We start from the raw sequence: 15788 nt of genomic DNA, 5'->3' as shown, positions 1-15788 counted from the left end.
TCTGCACGTGTATGGTGTTTATTATTTATGTTTGTGTACTTATATAAAGAGCATTTTCCTTCTTTAAAGAAAGCAAAATATTTACAATTAAATGATAAAATAAGATTTCTAGATGGAGCTATCTTTAAGACACTCTAGGAATTTAAGCAGAATACAGAGCCATGTTGGTAATCATCAGTGACTATGGAATAAACACCCTGCAGCAGGAGAGCACATTTCAGGTGGATACTAAGAGTAGAACTAAAATGTACATACTGTGTGGCACAAATTTTCCTAATCCTTTACCATTCACATTTTGTGTCCTTGCCAGCTTGATTCTTTTTATGAACAGAGTGCCTTTACCAAATTTTAGCGACTATTTTTCAATACAGTAAAATTCATTTTATTAATAGCATTAAGCAAGTTGAGCATATAATAAATTTATATGTTACCATCACAGCATAGCCTTTAAAAATATGCAAATCTGTCCAGCCGATTTATTTATTCAACAAATATTTGCGACCCTATTATATGCTGGAAAATGTGCTGGGTTTCACAATGGGGAAGAAGATACTATTTCTGTAATTCAACAAACCTAGAGTCTGGGGGACAATATAAGTAAGTGCTATGTGCTCAATGAGGAAAACACAGCACTTCAGAGATTTGCTGAGTGTCTTGAATTAAGGCAGTATGGGTATCTCTGGAAAGAAGAAGGCAGACTTAAAACTTTTATTAGGAAGTAAAGAGCCAAGTAAAGTATGAATTAGAGAGGAAAGCAAATAGCAGTTATTAAGGATCTGTGAAATTTTCAGGCACAGAGGTGAACACTTAAGAGACTGTGTGTGACAGTTAATTTTGTGTCAACTGGCTAAGCTATGGTGCCCAGCTGTTTTGGTCAAACAGCAGCCTAGGTGTTACTGTGAGGGAAATTTTCAGATGAGGTTAATACTTAAATCAGTAGGCTGAGTAGAGCAGATTACTCTTCATGTGAGTTGGCCTCATCCCATTAGTTGAAGGCCTTAAGAGAAAAGACTGAGTCCTTCCAAGAGGAAGAAACTTTGCCTCCAGAGTGCCTTTGGACTTAAGACTGCAGCATCAATTCCATGCTGGCAGGCTGCCCTAAAAATTTCAGCCCTTCCAGCCCCAGGAGACAATGCCTTAAAATCCATCGCCCACCCCCCTTTCTGCCTACATGCATGCATGCATGTACATATGTATGTTATGTATGTATGTACACACATACACAAACATCCTATTCTGTTTCGCTAGAAAACCCTGACTGATACAATAGGTTATTTTATTTAATCTTCACAATAACAACGTGAGTTAGGTAGCATTTTCACTTTACATGTGAGGGGGGAAAAACTACCAAATCCTCCCCCACTAAGAAACATGATTTGCTTAACAGTTAACACTGTGAGACCACACTCTGGAAAGGGCTGCCACTGCTGTTCTATCAGATTAATTTATTTAGAGGCGCCTATAAATCATATGTAATGTTAGGGCTCAACAGGATCTGATAAATAATCTGACAGCTTAATGTTTCAGAAGAAACTGAAGACTAGAGAGGGAAAGTGCCTTGCTTGTCAAAGTCATGCTGGTTGTTAATAACTGGATACAACATTCCAATTTCCAGCATTCTTTTCTCTAATTATACCAGTGAGTGTCCAAAAACCCAGACAAATAGGCTGAGAAGACTAAAGGGTATTTTAAATAATCTTAGGGTTATAAATTTGATACAACATAGAAAAGCTTCAAAGAGAGGAAAAAGTGGTAGAGAAAAACCTAGCAACCCTTAAGAAAGATACTCTATAATATAGAGCCATATTTTAATTGTAAACTTTATTTATTGTGAAATACAATATGCATACAGAAAAACTATAACAGGAGTGCTTATCACTCAAGTTAATACATAAAACATGGCTAGAGATCAGAAACCCATCTTAACTGCCCTTCCTCTTGTTAAAGGAAATCATTATTTTGACTTTTATAGTACTGTTTTTCTTGCCTTTCTTTATATTTATGCCACATATGTATGTATCTCTTAATTTACATTAGTTTTGCCCTTTTTTTGATCTTTGTAAATTCAATCAGTATATATAAATGCTTCTATGCCTTGCTTACTTTACTCAACATTTAAAAAAAGAGATATTTCCATGTAGTAGCATGTGACTGCAGTTCATTCGTTTTCAGTGCTGTATAAAAGTGTATGCATGAATACAGCACAATTTTATTTCTCTATTCAAGTACTGAACTGCCAAACTGTCTTCCAAAGTGGCTGTCGCATTTTACTTTCCCATCAACAATGTGTGAGTGTTCCCACTTCTGAACATTTTTATCAACACTTATCTGGCTTTATAATTAAAAACATCATAGTGGGTGTGAAGTCATAGTTCACTGTAGTTTTGATTACATTTCCCTAATGATTAATGATGCTGAGCATCTTTTCATGTGGTTATGGGCCATTTTTATATCTTCTTTGGAGAAACATCTATTCAGATCTTTTGCCCATTTTTTAATGGGGTCTTTTGTCTTTTTATTATTGAGTTGTAAAACATCTTTTTGTATTCTGGATACAAGTCCATTGTCAAATAATATGATTTGCAAATATTTTCTCCTGTGAATTGTCTTTTCATTTTCTTTAGGTGTCTGCTGAAGTACATACAGGTGCTTTTAATTTCAATGAATTCCAATTATCAATTATTTTCGTTCATGGACTGTGCCTTTGGTGCCATCTAAGAAAGCTTTACTCGATACCTAAAGTCACAAAGATTTTCTATGTTTTCTACCAGTTTTATGGTTTAACTCTTACATTTGAGTCTATGATATATCTTAAGTTAATTTTTAAGTATGGTAACTGGTGTTTTAAATTCATTCTTTTTCATGTGTATATCCAGTTGTTCCAACACCATTTGTTAAAAACACTATTCCTTCCCCATTATCTTGGTACCCTTGTTGAATATCAGTTGACCATGTAAGGGTTTATTTATGGACTCCCAGTTCTATTCCAGACTTGGAATATCCTTATGCTAGTACCACAATGTCTTGATTACCATAGCCTGATAGTAAGTTTTAAAATCTGAAAGTGTGAGTCCTCCAAAAATTTTTTTAAATTAAGGATTATTTTTGCAGTTTTGGGTCACCTGAATTTCCATATAAATTTTGGGATCAACTTGTCAATATCTGCAAAGAAGCCAGCTCAGATTTTGATAAGGATTGTGCTAATCCTAGAACAACTGGGAAATACTGCCATCTTGACAATATTAAGTTTTTTGATCAATGAACATGGGATATTTTTTTCATTTATTTAGATTTTTAACTTCTTTTAACAATGTTCTATAGTTTTCAGTGAACAAGTCTTGCACTATTTTATTAAATTTATTCCAAAGATTTTTCCTCTTTTTGATGCTAACTGTAAATGGAATTATTTTCTTAATTTCTGTTTTGCATTGTTTGTTGCAAGTATATAGAAATACAATTGATTTTTACATACAAATCTTGTATCCTGCCACAGTGATGAACTTGTCTACTGGTTGTAATAGGTGTTAATAACTTTCTTAGGATTTTATAAATATGTTATTATGTCATCTGTAAATATAGGTTTACTTCTTCCTTATTTCCTTTTATACCTAACTGCCCTGTTTAGAATCTCCAATCCAATATCGAGTAGAGGTGGCAATTACTTTATAATTAAAATTTATTTTATAATTTATAGATCTTTATATTCTCTTTGGGGAGACATTGTCCCACTCTTAAATAATTTAGATATGATTTCCTTTAGTTCTTTAAACACATGTATAGTAGCAGATTTAAAAGTCATTGCTAATGAGCAAATTGTGAATAGCCGATTCAAATTGCTTAGTCATGTTAACTTAAAACACATAAAATAGTCTTCAAAGTTAGCTATTAATGTGTAATGAAAAAACTTGGCGCTACCATATACTTTGAGATCTCCCACATTTAAATAATAAAAAATGATTTCTTACCAGCTCTTCTTAGACCTATATGGTGAGTTAGCGACACAGAAGATGACCTTTGCTTCGGGACTGTCAGTGGGTTTGAACTAAAAGGCCCATTTAGATAGCATCCTTGGCTAAAAAGGAAAGACAACAGGTTAAGAATTTTAAAACTGTGGCAGATTTCCTCATTTTTTTCTTCATCGGATCTGTTAAACTGGAGAAACTAAAGTCCTTCTCATAGGGATGATCCTACTAAAATGACTGACTTAATTACAAGGGTTTTTGCCACCCACCACCCCAACTGGGCAGATACACAAGCCTCCTGAATATTTTGCTTATGGAGGATGAGTGGAGCTTGGTACTGGATAAGGCAAATGAAGAGGCTTGGAGACTGCACCAAGAAAATCCAGGTGGGGCTCCTGACCTACTAAGGTAATTCCTTTAACTGAGCCCAACCGGGACCCTAATGAGAATGGCCTTCCTCTCAGAGCATCGTAAGAGGTGCATCCTTGAGGGACTGAAGAAAGGAGCCCCTAAGCAGGAAAGTCTGCAAATGGTACAGGTGGCACGCCTAAAACTTGGAGGAGGAGCTCTGTTACAATATGCAGATGACCTCTTAATAATTACCAGGGCACCATGTCAGCAACATTTAGGTAATACCATAGCTACTTTCAACCATCTGGCATCTCGTGGCTGTAAAATAACAGCACAGAAGGCCCAGATTTGCCAACAAGCAGTAAAGGTGTCTTGGGTTCCTGCTTGAACATGGCAAAGGGGGTCTTACTGGAAACAGAAAGGAAACCATAATTCAAATAGAAGTTCCCAGTACCGGGGAACAATTAAGAGGATTCCCGGAATGCCTACATACACCTTTATATGAACACTTCCCAGAGTCAAAAGACAGTTTTCTTTGGACTGTGTTTCTACTTTAATCATCATCATTCTTTAATTGCAAATGTATTGCTGTTACATCAGTGTGATAGAAAGATTAAAAAACTGAATCATTTTCATCCTTCTTAAACCCAATATTCTCAAGACGATGTTTCCCATGGCTAAGAAATACCTGTCATATTTTCAGTTTCTAACATCATTTACTTCCCCATATCCTGCTTCCATTTGGGAAAAAACAAACTACCATGTTTAGGCTCTAAGCAAGCTTTGGACCAAAGCTTACTTTCCTGTACAGTATTCTTTCATACCTCATTCCATTCCATTTCACACAATTTTTTTAATAAACAAGGAGCCCATCTATTTGAATATATTACAGAAGATTCAAATTAATCACAAAAGAATCTGGAAAATTATCTGATCATATTTCACATATAAACACTAACATAAATTTATCAAATAGCTGTGATCCAATTCTGCCACCCAGTGTTTTAAATGTGTAACTACAGAGCTCAAGCTAAAAGTAAAACACATGCTCAGTAATAACTTAAGTGGTTTAATAGGAAATTTACACTGAGACCAATTTTATTAATATAGTTAGATAACTAAGTAGAAGCTTATAACACACAAGAAATCACTAGCTTTCCTGGCTTTTAAGACAAAGCATTGAATCTTTTGTTATCAGGATAAATGGATATATATTTATGTTCAGGTTTCGGCTCCTAGCATTTTTCTCAGCTTCATAGTAACGAATGCCTTTGAAAGATATTTAACATCTGAGGTGAACCCTGAGAATGTGCTCCTCCTCTCACCAGTCAGTAACCGTTGCCCCACCTTGGGTATTATGCATTGGACCCGGCGACTGTTCCTGTAGTGGCCACCTCTACCAATTTATAAGCTTTTCCAGTACCCTGTTCTAAATTGATCCTAGCTTCCTTTAAGGTCCCCACATGCTTTGTATCCAACTGACCTAAATTTTGGGGTAAGAGAGGTTAGCTTCTTTTGAAGAATTATTTTCTCTATTATGTCACATTACTACTCATGCTGTCCTATACCTAAATTAGTATGTCAACTGTTCCTTTCTGCTTTTAGAACTATTTCAAACTTGATTCACAGAAACAAAGTGAATGTATCAGATCCAGGTTTCCTTAACAGGCTCTGGAGAGTTTACCTTGAAACACCAGATTCTTGGTGAGGCCTTTTGCCATTATTGCGTTCCCACCTTGAAGAAGGTTCAATAGGTGGCAGACTTGAAGCTCCTGAGCTCCTCCTCAGCTGTGGAGTTGGTAAACTATTCCTACTGTGTAGTCCCTGTTGAATAATTTATCAGTGGTTAAAATTGTCACCCTGTAACATGCTGTATATGTATTATTAAAGAAAGCACATAAAAATCAATACAAAGTATATTTTTAACATGTACAGGAGAAACAGAACGTTTTAATTCTGAAGGTATGTCAATTTTACTCAAAATTTCACATTCTATACTGTTGTTCTACATATTCTTCTACTATCAAAAAAAAAAGATTTCTGAACTCCCTACTTAACTAGATGTTTTTTCTTTTGTACACTTTATTCCTAGTATCATGAGAAATAAACAGTTGATAATTTAAAAAGTAGATATGAAAGATTTACCCTAAAAAACAACTTCTGAGGAAAAGATTAGATTCAGGGACTGTCAGCCCTATGTTCTGAACTTTTTATACTTTCAGTACAGGGCTAATGTCCATAGAAATTGATCTGTAAAAACTGCAGGATTCTGAGCTGCTTTCTGAACAAATGATTAAATCCAGAACACCTTTAGCATTAATAAAGTTTTACCCTAAGTTTTGAAAATACTTTTTTTTTTTTTTTACCACTGTGAACAGGTGTCTTACTGAGATATACAGAAAAGTTTCTTTCTTACGAATCTCCCCCATCAGCAGATACCGAAACTGTCTCAGAGAGATAAATATCTCTTATATTTAAGTTTTCCCAAGGATGTTGATTTCGTAAAGGTTCGTGGGTAGTTAGAAATTTAGGTCCATATAATCTCTCTTGTTTAACATAGTATATACGACATTTACATTAAATTATCTATTCCAACTCCCTTTTCCTTACTAATTATTTTTTCATAAAGGCCGTTCTTTTCTGAAGTAACATTAGGCTTCTTATATTCTCTTCCAAAAGCAGAGACAAATTAGATGTAAAATTCAAATAAGTTTAAAGAACACTAAGACATAAGGGTCACATCCTGGATCTTACATGGCTTACTTTTACCAGTAGATTCCAGTACACAAAATAAGCCTGATTAACTAGAACGTTCAAGAAATGAGGCATTTAGGCATCCTGTTTATACTATCAAAATGATTTTTGTGATTGATTTTTTTAAGAATTAGCATTTTAAAAAATTACTATTCTAAACATCTAATGTTGATGGAAAATACATGGGAAGAGCAACAGATCAGGTGAAAACTAACTCATGACTATGTTAGTATTTCATTGATCAATTTGTTGCTATCGCATGACTAACCTCTAAGAATCATTGGGTTTTAACTAATGCAGGAGATACTGTATATACTTTTTAAAAATAAAAGCATCACAGCCCTGGTAGGTGTGGCTCAGTTGGCTGGTGCACCAGAAGGTCTCAAGTTCGGTTCCCGGTTAAGGCACGTATCTAGGGTGCACGCAGGTTTGATCCCTGGTTGGGACATGGGCAAGAGGCAACTGATCAATGTATCTCTCTCACATGATGTTTCCCTCCCTCTCCCTCTCTCTCTCTCTCTCCTCTTCTCCCTCTCTCAAAAAAATAAATAAATAAACATAAAAATTTTTTAAAAAGCATCACCTAACTACCTATGATCCAGATCTGTGCTCAATAATTATTAAATTTTTGCCCTAATTGGGCTTGCTTAGTTTCTCAGCATTTCTATACCCTATTTCTGAGAACAAAACAAAATTTACTGATGATCAAAATCCCTCCAAAAACTATATTTAACTTTTCTGAGCTCTATATACACTGTTATAAATAAACAAAACAAACTGATTTGAATTTTATCTTCTCTTGGTTAGTTTCTTTACCTGTAGAAAAAGTGGTTAAACTTGGACAATGTCCAAACTTTTTCCACTTTTAGTTTTATGATTTTAGCAATTGGTAAAGATATTGATAGTCAAATGAAACAAAAGCGTTCCAGACAAGCATAATGTGTGCCTATTTAGAACCGTATTTTCTAAAGGAAATCCTATTTTGAAGCATAGAAAGTTCAGTTAATCCCATTTCTAATGATAGAAAAGTCAGTGCCTGTTGAGCTATAGCAATCTCTAGTGGGTGAAGAAGGGAAAAGAAGGGTTTTAAAAATGTAAAAATCAATTTAAAATGCTACGCAATACATAAAATGAACATTATACTGATCATTTCTTCTTGGTTCAACAAAAACAATTCCCAGATTCTACAGAATAAAACAGATTACTGACATGATTTCACTACTAGTCTGTTGTACAAGTCTAGAATTAAATTTGCTTGTTGCTCTGCTACTTAAAAACAACAACAACAACAATAATAATTGTTACTGATGCAATTGTAATTGCTAGTTGCAGCAGTGTTATTTAAAATATCAACTGAATACTTGTTTCAAATTATTTGAGATTATAACTATTTTCTAAAGCCCCAAGGAGACCAATATACTGGAAAAAAAGCTGGTCCTTGAAAAGGAAATTCTAGTTTAGCTGAGATTTTTAAAGAGCAGTTTTAATTTGAAAATAGAATTAAATGTGATAAACAGAGCTGGCTGATTACTGTGTGTTGACCTTGTGGATTTTTCGATCTCCTCTCTCCACTGGGTCCTCTATTTCAGAGCAGGGGTAAAATCCAGGAAACGGTGTGAGAGGATTAATCTTTGGCCTACAGGAACCTGAGAAAGCACCCATCAAGCTACTGATACTTCGAAGGGAAGAAATGACTTGTGGGGAAAGGGTCGGATCAATCAGAAGGTCTGACACCATATTCCGAGCCTCATTTAGCACTGAAAGATCCACTCCACTTCCACCTCCAGAATTCTGAAAAAGGAAAAAAAGTAAAATTACATATCTGGTTAAACAGAGAATTCAACATTTAAGATAAAATTACTCCATTTGAAATCAAGGTCTGTCTAACAATATCTAAGTAATTTAATTCTGTTAAGTATTAATATTCATTAATTTGGATATAACAAATGGTATGTTTTTCATTAGGTTATCTGTTTTTCATTAGTGTTCATTACTGACTTACTTTATAACTCGCTTAAAACTAAATTTATATTGATTTCAAAATCTGTAATTTGAACATTTCATTAATTTATTGATTTCTTTTGTGTCAAAATTTCTTTTAAACATATAAAGCATTTCAAGCTGTGATTTTTCTAGTTCTTGGCAGGACAGGTGATTATTTTATTTTATCAGTATTTTGGCTAATAATGCTTCACATAATGCTAGAAGACTGGGTCCTATTTAAATCCTTCATATTAGGAGGTAGTCTTGTTTAGATTTCACACACAGATCCTGGTCTACTTTTCCAGGCTGTGGTTCTTATGACAATTTAATTTTCTGGGCATTCACAGTGATATTTCAGTCTGCTTTATTTTTTTATTTTTTTTCTGGTGTCTCTAGGATCCCCACTGGTCCCTGCTAGTGCCCCTGTTTGTGGAGTTAGGGGGATAAATGGGAGTGGGGGCGAGGGAACTTCCTCAGGTTGGGCTACCTGGTACCTCCAGGTGGAGGAAGGGAGGCTCCAGGCCACCAGGACAAAGAACACTTTCTGGGCTCGGCACCTGTGGCAGTATCCCCTGGGCCCGGCCCCCTGGCCACCCCAAGTCTCTCACTGGGGAAGGGGCTCTCATGCCCAGTAGGAAATGAGAGCACAGTCATATGCCTCATCACAGTGTTTTGATCAGCGACGGACCACATATACAGTGATGGCATACCGTATACCCGGCGTACAGGAGGCTGTACCATATACAGGTTTGTGGAAGTATATTCTGTGATGTTCCCACAATGACAAAATAGCCTTTGATGTACTTTTTAGAATGTATCCCTGGCCATTCATTGTCAGTGGTGTTTCTAATCAAGTGCTTCTTGCCAGAGCCACGAGACTCACTTGGTCTTGTTGGCAGGACTCTCGTTCAGTCCTGGGGAAGAAACAAGCCTGCTTGCACCACGTCCTGTTGCTAGGCTGAGAGTCAGGGCCCGAGCCACCTTTTGCTGTCACTGTGTTGTTCCTCCATTACTGGGGCCCCTAACTAGTCCAGCCTACTCTTTCCATTGGTCAGAGTTCTCCTTTGGTAGCCTCAGGCATTATTTCCACAGTTTATAGCTGTGCTTAGAGAAGTGGGGAGAATTAAATCTGATGCTACATGGAGAACGCATAAGACAGCGCATAGTACATACAGAAAAAGTGCACTAAATATTACTATTAACGTTACGGAAAGTGATGACATAAAGGTACAGACAAAAAGGTATTGGACTTCAAAGGAAATATAACTTTAATATGAAGGGTTAAGAGAAACTTTATGGAAGAGGTAGCACTTGGTAGGATTTTATGTATAAAGATTGGGGAAATAATGTTTTACAATAAAAAATAGAAATGTATTTGGGGGAGTTCATTTTTCAAGAAGGGGCATAAATAAAGGTATAAAAGTGGTAAAATAGCAAGGTACAGAAAATATAAAATTATTGAAGTACAGGCTATATTAAAATTTTAAAAAGAGCAGTGGAAAGTAAGGTTGGAGAGGCATGTTGGGACCAAATTTTTGAGAACACTGGATTCCACGCTAAGGAATATGGGCCATGGAGAATCGTGGGCTTTTGAGCAGACTGAAGAGAAAAGATGGAGCAAGGAAGGGGAAAGGAAGTGATGGAGGGCACAGAAACTTCAGAGCGTAAGGCGGCAATTTGTTAAGACATGACAGAGGTGTGGGAAAAGGGCATTCCAGGCCGAGAGACCAGCGAGTGTGAAGACAGAGGCAGAAGCCTGCCTGGCTCGTTTGCAAAAACAAGGAGGCCAGTGTTAGCTAGAGCAGAGCGAGTGAAGGAGAAAGTGCTGTGCTGGATGATGAGGCCAGAGAGAGGAAAGGGGCCGTACTGTGTAAGGTCACAGCATCGTGTGCAGCGATATGCGTTCATCTCACAAAGTTCTGAAAGAAGCAAACCAGGAAACACGTGTGATTGATTGCATTTATATAAAATTCAAAGACGGGAAAAATCAAGTTGTGATGAGAAACCCAGGAATGCGACAGCATTTGGGGAGAAGCTGATGACTAGGAGGAAAGCATAAGGGGGCTTTTGGGGTACCAAGCTCTTCATCTTTAGGATGGTCACATGTACCTACTCATTTGGAGAAAAATCCATCAAGTTGTACACTTATGACCTGTCCACTTTTATTTATGAATGTCAGACTTCAGATTTAATAAAAGAATTGTTAGGAAGAGAAAAATGGGACAGCGGTGCCTGATATCACAAAACGAGTCTGTCTGACTACAAGCCAATGATCTGAACCATTGCTCCTTGTTTATCTTTCGATTTTACCAATAATTTAGATACTCTGAAAACTGAAGATCTTGGATATGACATCAGAATATACAAACACACATTTTAATACAATGGAAATGGAAAGGTTTGGAAATATACGTATCAAAAGTTAACATAGTTATTGCCTGATGTTTACGAGTGATTTTTCTTTTTTCTCCTATACTTCTACTTTCAGTTCTTCTGATACAAACATATATTACTTAAGTGATCACAAAAATCTTTGCAAAGTACATATTAAATGATTCCATTTATATATATAAAGTTCACAAATAAGCAAAACAGAATAAAGTCAGGATAGAGATTATCTCTGGGGATGTAAGTAATCAGAATGGTGCATAAGTGAGGCTTCTGGGGTGCTGGCTGGTCATGTGCTCCTTCCTGATATGGGTACTTGTCACATGGGGTACTTAGTTTGTGAAAATTCATCAAGCTGTGCACTTTTCTGTATGTATAATTCAATAAAAAGTTTACCAAAGAGCAAAAAGATTTTGCTTCCCTGATAAAATGTTTTGCCAATTGCCTTGTTTTTTCTCATATATGGCCTTTAATCTACTTTTTCCCCTGTGTGGATCAGTTGCCCACAATCAGAAAAAAAATCTCATCCTTAATATAGAATTAATTAGTTTATTCTGAGTCCAGATTACTTTAGCAACATTTAAAAGTAACCATATATGCTTGGTTTCTTACCATTTCCTTTATTCCTTACAATTAAAACGTTGTAATCTGCCTAAATGAAAGTTCTGGTTATTTTCATTTAGGTAAAGAAAATCCTATATCCTAGCAATCTTGTGAATGTAACTAAATGTCAAGAGTTTCATTATACATATTATTAGTGATAATAATATATTTACCTGATAATGAGGTTTATACCATTGCTTTAAGTCCCAATCCCAAAGAATCATCTGAAAATAAAAAAATTCACTTAGTTACAAACCAGAAATAAATAAATATATGTAAGACAAAATGGAACATCTCAATTACAGATACTTCAAATAGCTTAAAGTTTGAGGAAATGGGAAGGTTGAGAATAAAAATTACCTCTAGACAGAATGTTTTATTATTAATTATGAGAAATTAAAAAAAGTCAGAATAGTCACAAAAATAAGCTATTATAGCCTTCCAAATATCTGCTGTCCCAAAAAGGAACATATAAAAAAACCCACATCCAGTCACTAAAAATATAAGGAAAATTATAAATCATCAGATAGCCACCCTTTCCAAATGATCATCACTTATTTTAAACTAGTGTCAATGGTGGTGTTATTTTCTTACCAATAAAGCACTTCAGTCAAATGCAGTTTAAAAAATCTTGTCCTTGTGGTTAGATTAAGTATAAAGGAATGGAGCATGAAAAGCAACACACAACTCCTTTGACATGCAGATAATTAGCGGTTTTCCTGTTTGTCTCTTTATACAATGGTAACTTCTTAGTCCCAGACTAGTTTTTTCCTGCGCCTCTTTTTCTAGCAGGCTTTCTGGCTGCTTCCCCAAGCAGGAGTCACTATGCTCAAGGAGATAAAATTGGCTTTAATTTAGCAAGCAATAACTGTTAACTATCATTAATCTTAAATGTCTTCCAAGTTTACTTAGTTAAAAAATAGGTCCCCTTTGGCCTAAATAATTGATTATTAATTGCAATTTTCTACACAGCTTTGAACCCTAGTCTTGAAAATAAGCCTAATGCATATAATCACATAATTTCCATATACTGAACTATCTGTGGTGTTTTCTGTCCTTGGTCTTAAGTCTTCTTGGTTGCAAAAGATCTTAGTGTTATCTACTTTATCATTAGTCCAAAATTTTATCAGGAGTTGGCAGACTTCTTTTCTGTGAAGGACCGATAGTAAATATTTCAGGCTTTGCAAGACACATAAGGTTTCTGTGGCATATTCTTTGTTTTTGTTTTACAACTCTTAAAGATGAAAAAAAACCCCACAAAAATATTCTTAGGTTTAGAGCCATACAAAACAGGCTGCTGGAAGGATTTGGTCAGTGGGCTGTAGCTCGCTGAGCTCTATTTTATATAATATACCCAACCTTAATCACTCAAATTTGTCAGTTGTCATTATCACCATTTCCTTGTCAACACTCTTGCAGAAAGTCATCTCTTGCCAAGCACAGAGAAACCTATTCTTTCCTAAAGAATTCCAGACATACTATAACCACTGATAAAATTCATGGACCAGTACCCACAAAATGGCTGTGGTTTCGCAGACTGATTGAATTTATTTTATATGGCCCTAAGTATTACTCTGATAAAATTATTTCAGGTTGTGATTTAACTACCATATGGTCTAGATTCTAGAGACATTAGTTAATTAATGCAGTTTAAGGCACCGATAACTTCCTAAAAATACATTAAGATCACAATAACCTAAAATCCCTAAATTTCATTCCTACTTGCAGTCACTTTCTCTAGGATCAAAAATACATTTACCAAAAAGCAGCAGGTCTTTGTCTAAAATCCCCTAGACATTATTAGGAACTGAAAATAGATACACTGACGGCCACAAACTGCTGGCAGACTGCCTTCTGTGTCAAAGAAGGTACAAGGTAAGGAAATACATTTTTGAGGGAATCGGAGGAAAGAAGTTTGTCCTAAACTAAGGATGATGACTTCCGAATGAGTAAGAAGAGACAAACTGATAGGAATTAGAAAAGTTGTAGAAACTCTGTGAAAACCTGAGAGGAAATTTTGTGTGGTCAAGTTGAGTAAGACAGAAAGAAATCTAATCAAGTAAGTGAATTAAAAACATCAAAAGTTAAGCTAGTGCAAAACTAGAGGTTGATTATCTCTTAAAAATGACTTGGTTTGTTGCTGATGTTGCGAGAAAAAGTTCCATACTCTATACTATGGTGGGGAACTGTATGTCTAACTCTGCCCCCCGGTGCAGCTCCCTGGGATGCATCTAACAAAACTGGGCCATGCTGGGCTACGGACCAATGGAGAAAAAGAAAATGCTTCCCCTCTGTAATATGACATGGTCACAGTCTGCTCTAGAGTCGGGAGAAAACTGGCCAGAGCCTGGGTCCTTAAACTACAGTATCATCTTGCAACTTGAGTTATTTTGTAAAACAGAGGAAAGACGAGATGAAATCACCAAGTACAGCGTTTATGCTTTTGTACCAGAATAAGCCCATTCAAATGAAATGTAAAATTATGATACACCAGGGTGGGGAACCAGGCAAGTCTTACAAGAATGCCAGGAGAAGGAAGGCGACTTAGTATTCTTACTCTAGATTAATGTTTCGGCAGCCAAGGCCACTCCACACTCTATGGCAACAGTGCAGCTGCAGCCCTCCCCTGCCCCACTATCTCTGGCTACAGAAAGAGCTCTGCCAAGCTCTGGAATGGTCTTCCCATCTCTCATCCAGCAGGGTACCCAATTTGGTCAGGGGGTCACTCCAGGCAGTGCAGTTCCCAATAAGGCCAACTGGAGGAATTGATGATAACAGGCAAGTATAGCAGGATTGGTCTGAATGTATACTGCCTTCACAACTTCTGACCTCTTTAACTGGAAAAACAATATGCCTGCCTGCAGGGACGATCCTAGAAAGAGAGAAAATCCATCCCCCACCCCCCATTTTTGACACTCATAACCTGATTTGGGCAGATATTTAACATCTATTGAACACCCTGCTTACTGCCAAAGAATGGTGGGTTATCTTAGAAAAGACCAGGGGAAAAGCTCATCACCTGCACAACGAGACACCCCCACACCCTGTGTGAGCTGAAGCCACAACTGCTGTCCCTACTACCGAGCCACATTGGAATGTAAACGAGGGGGATCAGCGAAAGCTTGAACACTACAGGAATTGCACTCTGGTTGGGTTAAGGAAGGGAATGCCCAAAGAAATTTTTAGTAAGGTCCAGCGGCCAAAGCAGCATCCAGACAAAAACCCACCCCAATTCCTAGCATGTATCTTTGAGGCTAGTCGCTAAAATACTGATGGTACATCCAGAGGCCCCTGAAAACGTTAAGGTCGTGAACATGACTACTTTGGGGCAGAGTACCCCAATATCCAAAGAAAGCTTCAAAAGTTTGAGGGTCCTTTGGAATGCCTCTGTCCGTGTTGGTGGAGACTGCTTTTAGTTTGTTCAATAGCAGAGACCAGGCCTGTGTGGGGGGGAGGGGGGGAGAAAAACCAAAGAGAAGGAACAGTCTGACTTGCTGGCTGCTGCTCTGACCACCAGAGGGCCAGAGAAGACAACAAACAAGGTCGGGGGCGCTGGGAACCAGAGGCCTGCCCCCAAGTAGGCCCCAAACAATGTGCTTACTGTAAGCAAGAGGTTATTGGGCGCAAAAACTGACCAAGTTTAAAAAAAGAACAGGACAAAGAGGAGCAAGGAGCAGTACAGAGGATGAGGAGCATTACAGGTGACCCAATTATCCCTGAGTGACGGGGCCCCTGGGCTCCTGTCAA

General features: G+C 36.9%; 1 protein-coding gene across 1 annotated transcript in view; it reads right to left on the bottom strand.

The window, feature by feature from the left end:
- Nucleotides 1-15788, bottom strand: part of PDE3B (phosphodiesterase 3B) — a 105172-nt gene that overhangs the window by 25215 nt on the left and 64169 nt on the right. Inside the window, exons 2-5 of the mRNA XM_081155527.1 lie at nt 12215-12265; nt 8610-8858; nt 5998-6137; nt 3966-4072 (exon numbers count right to left, since the gene is read on the bottom strand). Of these exons, the coding sequence (XP_081011653.1) occupies nt 3966-4072; nt 5998-6137; nt 8610-8858; nt 12215-12265 (547 nt within the window). The remainder of the gene's footprint in view (nt 1-3965; nt 4073-5997; nt 6138-8609; nt 8859-12214; nt 12266-15788) is intronic.

This window comes from Miniopterus schreibersii (genome assembly GCF_964146895.1).
Source record: "Miniopterus schreibersii genome assembly, chromosome: 12".
Taxonomy (NCBI): Eukaryota; Metazoa; Chordata; class Mammalia; order Chiroptera; family Miniopteridae; genus Miniopterus; species Miniopterus schreibersii.
The sequence above is the reverse complement of the archived record's forward strand: the minus strand, read 5'-3'. Positions and strand labels throughout refer to the sequence as shown.